Source organism: Olea europaea, unplaced genomic scaffold (assembly GCF_002742605.1).
Source record: "Olea europaea var. sylvestris unplaced genomic scaffold, O_europaea_v1 scaffold3017, whole genome shotgun sequence".
Taxonomy (NCBI): domain Eukaryota; kingdom Viridiplantae; phylum Streptophyta; class Magnoliopsida; order Lamiales; family Oleaceae; genus Olea; species Olea europaea.
In genome coordinates this window covers 13599-22773 of record NW_019248837.1, presented here as the reverse complement: position 1 = coordinate 22773, position 9175 = coordinate 13599, and the positions used below count along the sequence as shown (strand labels likewise).

General features: G+C 37.2%; 1 protein-coding gene across 4 annotated transcripts in view; it reads left to right on the top strand.

The window, feature by feature from the left end:
* The window catches only part of LOC111384817, a 27162-nt gene extending 18703 nt beyond the window's left edge, over window positions 1-8459 (top strand). The window contains exons 10-17 of one of the 4 annotated variants that reach the window (XR_002700961.1): window positions 3462-3592; window positions 5102-5194; window positions 5302-5571; window positions 5657-6061; window positions 6162-6285; window positions 6395-6470; window positions 6559-7329; window positions 7807-8459. Coding sequence is in view for 1 of the 4 variants with exons in the window: in XM_023009150.1 (XP_022864918.1) it covers window positions 3462-3592; window positions 5102-5194; window positions 5302-5571; window positions 5657-6061; window positions 6162-6285; window positions 6395-6470; window positions 6559-6658 (1199 nt within the window). In the remaining 3 variants the exon portion in view is untranslated. Of the gene's footprint in view, window positions 1-3461; window positions 3593-5101; window positions 5195-5301; window positions 5572-5656; window positions 6062-6161; window positions 6286-6394; window positions 6471-6558; window positions 7590-7756 lie in introns of those variants that run through there. The other 3 variants (XR_002700962.1, XR_002700963.1, XM_023009150.1) reach the window with 3 other exon arrangements.
* The last annotated feature ends 716 nt before the right edge of the window (window positions 8460-9175 follow it).

Genomic DNA, 9175 nt, shown 5'->3' with positions numbered 1-9175 from the left:
AAATAGATTAGAGAGATTTCAAAGAGAATTCTTGTGGGCAGGGTTAGGGGAGGAGAGGAAAATGCATTTGGTTAATTGGGGTACTATTTGTTTGCCTATGAGGATGGGGGGCTTGGAGTGAGGAGCCTTGTTTTGTTTAATAAGGCTTTATTGGACAAGTGGTTGTGGTGATTTGGAGTGGAGAGGGAGAGCTTTTGGAGAGAAATCATTGGGGCAAAGTATGGTGTGATGGAGGGGGTTGGTGTACGGTTGGGGGTCGTGGCTTCTATGGAGTGAGTTTGTGGAGGTATATCCGACGGGGATGGAGTGATTTTAGGGACAAACTAAATTTTGTGGTGGGAAATGGCACTGATATTAGATTTTGGGATGATAGTTGGTGTGACAATCAACCGTTAAAGGAGGGATTTCCTTCATTATACCGCATTGCGTTAGAGCCTGCTGCTATGGTGGGTGATGTACTTGACATTCATAATGGGGGCTATAGTTGGAATATTACTTTTGGGAGGGGTTTACAGGATTGGGAATTGGAAGATTATTCGTTGTTTTTGACCGCTCTGCATGAGATACAAATTCGGGTAGGAGAGGGTGATTGTAGCAGGTAGAGGCTGGCTCAAGATGGTATTTTTTCAGTCCGCTCATACTTTCAATCCCTTTTTGGATTCGTAGAGAGTTCATTACCTTGGAAGATGGTGTGACAAAGTAAATTGCCTCCACGGGTAGCATTTCTATTGTGGACAGTTATGAGGGGGCAGGTGTCAACGGTGAATAATTTTCGACGAAAAGGATTTTATGTAACCGAGTGGTGCTATATGTGCAAGAAGGATGGAGAGACAATTGATCATTTATTCATTCATTCATTGTGATGGTGTGCTTTGGAACAGTATTCTGGCTTCTCAATCAATGGATTGGGTGCTACTTAGGCGTATAGAAGACGTGGTGCGGGCATGGAGAAGAAAACTTCGCGATAAGGATAGCAAACTTCTCTGGAATCTTATCCCGGGATACATTGTATGGTGCATATGGAGAGAACGGAACGATCGATGTTTCGAAGGCCAAACAAAGACAACAGAGCAGATAAGAGAATTATTTTACTTGACTTTGTATACTTGGTTTAATGCAGTGGCTAAAAATCCTGTTGTAGGGTTACCTAATTTCTTGTTGTTCCTTTCATGCTTAAAGTGATTGTATACCTCCCGTGTACTCTCTTTTAAGGAATAAAATTCTCTGATTACCTATCAAAAAAAAAAAAAAGAAAATTTTGGCCAAAACAATCATCACCATCCGTGAGGAATACGCTGACAAAGGAAATCAGAGCTTGGGTTTGCAGGTAAGTGTGGACAGTAGGCTGAAACAGTTGGGTGGAACTAAAGTTAACAGGCTTAAATTACATGGTTTTGGCCAAATTATGAATCTATCCCAAAAGGATGTGGACCAAAAAAAAGTATCCAAAAAGGGCCCAACCTAATTCTGGCCTATATACCATTATGAACAATAATAGCAACCCAAGTGTTATCTCCAACACTTCCAGCCCAACTGTTAATTCCAGCCCTTATTATCTTTCACCCCAGTCAGCGTACCAAGCCCCTTCATTTTCAATCCTAAAATCAGTTTCCATTATTCCAAAATTCAATAAGCCGAAGCAATCACAACCACCAAATCAACTTACTATTTTGGAGCTTCAAGAGAGGATGGAAAATGGTTTATGCCTTCATTATGACGAGAAAAAACCAGTGGGCCATAATTATGAAAATCGAGGGTTACAAATGTTGGTGGTAACTAAAGATTTAGAGGAAATATGCTTCATAGAGATGGAAAACGAAGATGGGGAAAAAATGGAGCTTCCAAGGATGATAAAGCTTCAGGGGCAAATTGATCTTGACCATATGATATTTTTCATTGACGGTGCGGCCGGCTATCAATTGTTTACAAAAATTGGACATTTTGCGGGTAGAGGCGACGGGATATGGAGTTGATTTGGATACCATACTAGTTATTGTTGCTCGGCTAAATTGGTCCATCCACTTCAAAGGGTCGAAACATCCCTCTCCTACGATGACCATGGCTGGATTTCTTGCAAAGGAGGTTGTGTGGGTGTATGATGAACGACTCAAAACACAAGAATCTCCACCTTGAGGACAAGGTGGACTTTGGAGAGGCGAGTAATGATAGACTTCCACCTCTAATACAAAGTTTGTTATTCATTTATTATTCTAGAGCATTCCATAGTTAGTTAGCGAAAGGGTAAAAATGTAATAAAAAAATAGTGGAATTCTCTATAAATGAGAGGCGAGTAATGATAGACTTCCACCTCTAATACAAAGTTTGTTATTCATTTATTATTCTAGAGCATTCCATAGTTAGTTAGCGAAAGGGTAAAAATGTAATAAAAAAATAGTGGAATTCTCTATAAATGCAAGAGGGGGGAAATTGGGATGATCATTCAGGGAAAATCTAGGAAAATTGGGAGAGACCGGGCCTCTCGAAAGCCTTGGAAATTGTTACTTTCATTCTGTTGAATTCCAATACATCATTCAAGATCAACATTCCAGTAGCAACAGCACGTGAAGTCCTCCAGTTGAAACACAGCATCAGAGGAACCTATCACATACCAAATAGAATGATTTTAATTTATGATGTAATTTCACCATAAAATATGCAGGATTTCATACATTAAGACTTCTTGGCAGTTATTCTATTAAATTCTTCAGTTCGCCCTTCCAAAATGCCCAATTATAGTAATAAAATGTAAAAAAATTGACACCCACATTTTCAAATTGATGTTCTGAAATGAATTTGAAAATGTGGGTGTCAATTTTTTTACATTTTATTACTATAATTGGGCATTTTGGAATCTAAATAAAAATATACTTCCACTTTTGTTATTTGATGATATTCTTTGTAGTACACCAAAATAGGAAGTGTCATAGAATGAGAAGGAGAGTATTAGACTTCAAATGATGCACACCTATGTGTTCATATATGTATTCTTTATAAGATGAGCGCTCCCTAGTTTTCATGGGATCATTATGGAAAATGCTCAAAAGTTGCATCTATTTTAGTGTCTTTTAATTTGTTTGATAGGGCCTTACAGCTTCATGATGAGCTTAAAATTCACTCGTGATTAAAAATAAAAGATGCTTGAGTTTTTTTAAGAAAGAAGGAGAGTATTAGACTTCAAATGATGCACACCTATGTGTTCATATATGTATTCTTTATAAGATGAGCGCTCCCTAGTTTTCATGAGATCATTATGGAAAATGCTCAAAAGTTGCATCTATTTTAGTGTCTTTTAATTTGTTTGATAGGGCCTTACAGCTTCATGATGAGCTTAAAATTCACTCGTGATTAAAAATAAAAGATGCTTGAGTTTTTTTAAGAAAGAAAAAAAAATATAGAATTTGATGAGTTACAAGAGGGCGTGAGTGTTGTCAGATTTCCGCTTACCTTTTCATCCTTTTCAGGTGATTTGCAAAGTACTCTTCTTGCAATGAAGGACTCTGCCTATGAAGCCAGTGTTGCACTATCGGCTTTCGGGGGAATTATTAGAGGCCACAGTGCTTTGACTTCTGAGTGTGGTTCCATGCTTGAGGAGGTAAAATTTGTTTCATTCAACTTACTTCTAAGAATTGTTCTCAGTTTCGAATCGAGATAAATAATAGCTAGTCTTCTGTTTTATAAAATTCTTTCTTGGAAGTTTAAAGCCGTAAATTGATAACATTATATACTAATAGAAACACACTTCTACATTAACACCATCAATTATGTTCGTAATAATCCTGGATAACTGATGGTAGATAGTGAGATTTCCACTCTGATTTTGGGGAGGAGAAAAGGAATTGCTATATATGCATGGGATATTTAATTGTTTGCTCACCTGTGTCAAGTTTCCTAAGTACCTTTCCATGGTCAAGGGTAGCAGAAATGCTTGAGCACATGGAAGCTATACATTGTTATAACTCGGCTGTATCGAATTATGTGTTTCATTTTTACTTTGAAGTCTACATTTTTGCTTTCAATTCTCTCCATTTTCTGTTGGGGGGTAGGAAGGAAGGGGAGTTGCACAGGAGGTAGGCTGGGGTTACCTTAATGCTTACGATTAGTTGCAAAACTAGGACTTTATCTTTCTTCTTATGCTGCATATTTACTCGTGCAATTTGATCACCAAGACCGGCTTGTGTTCCTTAGCCCTTGTTTGACACCCATTAAAATTTTAATACATCTCTTCTTTTCAACCGCACATTCTTCAATAAAATAATATTATATGTAAATAAAAAAAAAAATCTTATTTTTTAACCAAACATTCTCCCCAAAAAAACTATTCCATAATGCATTTTACCAAATTTTTTCATTATAATGTGTGTCAAACAAGGGCTTATTTTGTTATGAAGCAAAATCCTATTCTTTATGGAATGAGGATTATGCTGATATCTTCTCCAAAATGTAGTATCATAACATGGAGATATATTACTTCTTCTATGGATAGTAACCCTTTATTGCCCATTCGTAGAATCTTTAATTATGAAGATCTATACAATTCCAAACTGCACGATCTCTGCAATTTTGAGGAACTGGATACAGACTAATTGACTTAGCACAACCTAAGAAGAAACTTCCTAAATTTCTAGAATCTAATTGCAGTAGAATGAATTCCAGATCTGTACGCACTAGTTACAGAGAACAATAGCCAGGTAAATGCAGATAATTATAGCCGGACAGAGATGAGTGTCAAATCTACTAACTGTCAGATCTTCCGAGGACAAGAATTTATAATATTCTAGTTATCTAATTCAAGTTATGGATGGGGACCAGTAACTTCAATCGTATTCCAACAAGGGACTTTGTTACTTATATATTAAGAGTTAAACAAATATTGATATGAGGTCTTAGCTGTTTCATCGTCCTTTCACGCCGCCACCAATTACACATATTCATGCGTTCACAAAGAGATTAAAAGTGACAGCATTGCATCTTATAGGTATCGTATGTTATATGAAGTGAGGATTTTTATTGATATGCCATTAATATTATGTTTTTAGTTTTTCATGGGAGTGTAATAGATACTTGTATGTATATCTTGACTATCTTCACCAACCTTCTCTAGGTCTTGGCTATCACAGAAGATTTGCACGACGTTCACGGTTTGGGAAAAGAGGCTAGCGCATTACACTTATCTCTTATGGAAGATCTTTCAAAGGTATGTTTTTAATCGTCATTACTTTTCTATGTTTGGTTCTTTGAAATACTTGGTAGTGGTATTAAATATACACAACATATAACTATGAGTTTCTTGTATTTGGATAGGCTAATTCGGTCCTGCTACCTCTTGAGTCTGTATTATCAAATGATGTTGCTGCTATGACTGATGCGATGACTCGGGAAAAAGAGACAAAAATGGAGATATCCCCCATTCATGGACAGGCCATAATCCAGTCTTACCGTATGAGGATAAAGGAAGCTCTTCAAGTGTTCAAGCCTTTGGTTCCATCTCTCATGTTGTCTGTTAAAGGCCTTTTCTCCATCCTGACTGGGCTAGCAAGGGCTGCGAGTCTTCACGCTGGCAATCTTCATAAAGTAATGGAATTGACATAATTTATATTAAATGCGTGATCTATTTTGGGTGTATACGTTACAATGCCTGTTATTACATATTTTCCAGGCTTTTGAAGGATTAGGAGAGAGCCAGGAAGTAAGGTCACAGGATATTGATTCATCAAAGGCAGATCTTGCTGGTCATGACACCGAGTACGATACTGAGGAGAGTGAGATTTTCTACAAACCTGATGGTGAAAATTATATAGACTCAGTTGGTTTAGATGGGACGCCTTTGCAAGATAAAGGATGGATATCTCCGCCTGAGAGCATCAGTGGTTGCAGCGCAGATTCCGGAGTTACATCAGCAGAGGCAAGTATTGCAGATCACTTGAGTTGTCTAGACTTGAAAGAGCACCTTTCTGGTGACTCTGATAACAAAGAGAACAGGGATTTACCACACTACCTTGCATCTTATGGATCTGATGCACACGGATCACCACTTGAGGAGACAGACCCAAAAATCATGCAGGTTTGTAATCATTTACTCTCTTAAAAGAAGCTTAATCTAGGGCTTCTTGTCATGATCTATCTCCAAAACACTTGTTACGAGCATTCTTTCTTTGAATCAGGAAATCTCCAATGTGAGTTTTGTCCTTAAAGACGAGGCATCTTTGTTGAACCATGACAAGATCGAGGATGGATCTCTTGAAACATCGTTAATTAACGCAGAATCTGGTGTTCGAGCAGTTGGTGGTAAGAAATCTAGTCTTAAGAAACGTCTTACTGATCTATGCTAGGGATGGAACTGCATCCTTTCTCAAACGTGTTACATTGCTTCCTGAATGATTGTTTGGGCTTGTAGGTAGAAATGCTTATGCAATGTCAATTTTAAGACGTGTAGAGATGAAACTAGATGGTCAAGATATCATTGATAACAGGTATTTGCTTCCAGTCTAATGCTTAACTAAATCCAATTGATAAATTTAATGTGGTTGATGATTTACCATTCTTTCTCGGATTTGGCAGAGAAATTAGCATTGCGGAGCAAGTGGATTTTCTGATCAGGCAAGCAACAAATATAGACAATCTTTGCAATATGTATGAAGGTTGGACTCCTTGGATTTGAGCTTCAAGAGACAATTATTCTGCAAACACAACTATAAAATCCGAGCATTCCAAGAGATGCTGTGTCTGTACGTGGAGCTCAACACTCGAGAATCGTCTATTAGCAGGTATCTGGATGGAAGCTCCTATTCCGAGTACAGTCACATGCCATGTTTATTAGCTACAAAGCCCAGAATTCCCCTTGCAAGTGATAAATTCAGTTGCTTTCTAGTGGAATATTCTACTGGATGCTCTACACTGGCTCTTCTCGTAAAGGTGCTAATCTTGGCCTTAGTTCATGCTCTCTTTCTCCCAGTGAAAACTAAATAATGCCTTGAGATTGTGGAGGAGGTGGATATGGAAATTTTGCGAGGTGACAGTTGTTCGGATATTGGCAGCAGCTGGTCAAACTCAATCTAGTTTTCCTGGTTTCACATGGGATCCATATTCTCATCTTTCGAGTCATCCACTGAAATGATGGATTCTAAATTCCTTGCAGTTCAACTCAACTGACAGGTTCAGATAATTTATGACAAGCTCTTATATATGGAAAACAAAATAGAGTCATTATTTATTCCGTGCTATGGGCTCTGGCATCCCAATGGTGTCTTGCCATGGCATAATACCCTGGGCTCAAGAATGTCTCAAGTTATATGTAATAATGGCCTTCGATTTGCTCAGTGATGTGATCAGGTTCGGGACTTAAATCCTCATTCTTAATCCAGTTATGCTGAATGTTATTCGCCATGCTTTTTATTTTAGCTATGAAGAAAGATTATTTATGGATTTTGAAATTAAAATAAACGTGTAGGGAAGTGTTCTATTTCTATGATTTTTGTAGTTTGTTTAAGATTAGATTGTTCGATCGTCTTTCTGGATAGAACTTGGTTACAAATTTTAAATGTTCGGATGCTTTCATGCACAAGTACAAATGTAAGGAATTATTTTCACTATGTTGGTGAGACAATACTACGTAGATACAAGAAAAAGATGAGATTAAAATTGTGTTCGTCAAGTCTCTACCAAATGTTCTTTTAGTGAACACTCATAATACTGTGATCCTAACTTCTTGCTAGAACAGTATACAGTGAGTCTGAATCTGTCTGGTTAATGTGCCAAGTCGATTTTGGATATGGGGGACCTAATCCAATCGACATTGGTTTTACCCAGGTTGATAGATTTGGAGCTGATCTCGTCTGCTATTCGGAGCCCTATTTGGGAAAATTTCAAGACAGGATCCTGGAATACCACTGGCAAGCTCCTAGAATGTGTGAAGAAACTTGTGATGAATAGTCTGATTTCTCCTTATAGCACACAGATGTAGTTCACAAATTTATCAACCCAAGACTCGTGAGCCACCTACGCACGTGCATATAGCACTGAATATCTGAATATATCAAGAATCATAATATTAATGTCTTCCGGCTATTTTCAATTTTGATTATGAAGTGTCAGAATTGACAAAATCACCGGGCTTGTGGACTAGTGAGTTGGCCAGGCTGCATGATACGGGTGAAGCCATTTGGTGAAGCGGCTCGGCCCAGCCAACCTTGAGGCTAAGCAAGTGTCTCATGAAGATCGTAGAAGGTCGAACCCAAATCTTTGGTGCTCACCAATCTTGGCTATAGCTATGCAAGTCAAGTTTTATTAAATTGGGAAATCTATAGGTGTTCCTTATATCATATTTAAATCATCAGTCTGCCACTCTGCCTTCAAGTGCTTAAATTTATTTTATTTAAAGTATCATTGAGCTTTTGTGAGATTGTTGGCAAAGGAAAGATATTATTATTTTTGGGGGAATAAAGACCATGGCCTTTTTTATTTGTCCTTTTTCTTCCTTTTTTGTTGTTTTCGACAAATATGAAATTTATTGTCCCTGAAACTTGACTCTGGAGAAGATTCCTTTTTTATACCTCAGTTGAAAATACGAATGGGAAGAAATTGGAATGATAATCACCTTTATTGATTTGTAGCTTATCGTAATTGGATCATTGAACTTAAAATTTGTCACTGTTCATTACTTCGTTAGTTTGATTGACGTGATTTTATTATTTAATTTTTCTGTTTGTCATCAGTATTTGTTATTGAAGTGGCTGAATCGTGACAAAACTTTTCTGAGTGTTTTCCCATTCGTATTGAATGAGCTACATTAGTAGGTTTAGACATCCAGCAAATCACAGGGGCCAATAATAAAGTAGGCATTTTTGTTTTCATGCAATTGCAATTGAGTGGTCCCACTAAACCTAACAAGTAATATGATGAACCTTTAAGTCCAAATTATTGTTCTCACGAGGACTATACTTTAATATTCAATTTAATATTTCTAACTACTGTTCGACAAAAGCAAACAAAGATTTTGTAATTGTTGATTTGATTAAGGCCTTGTTTGATCCCCATTATTTTCTCATTAAATTAAAAAATATGACCGTTATTCATCACATCAAATTATTATATTTGACTTTTTATCTCTTGTGTGGGACCTATAATGGTTATATTTTTCATTCTCATTTTTACAATAATATGGCTCAAACGAGGGCTA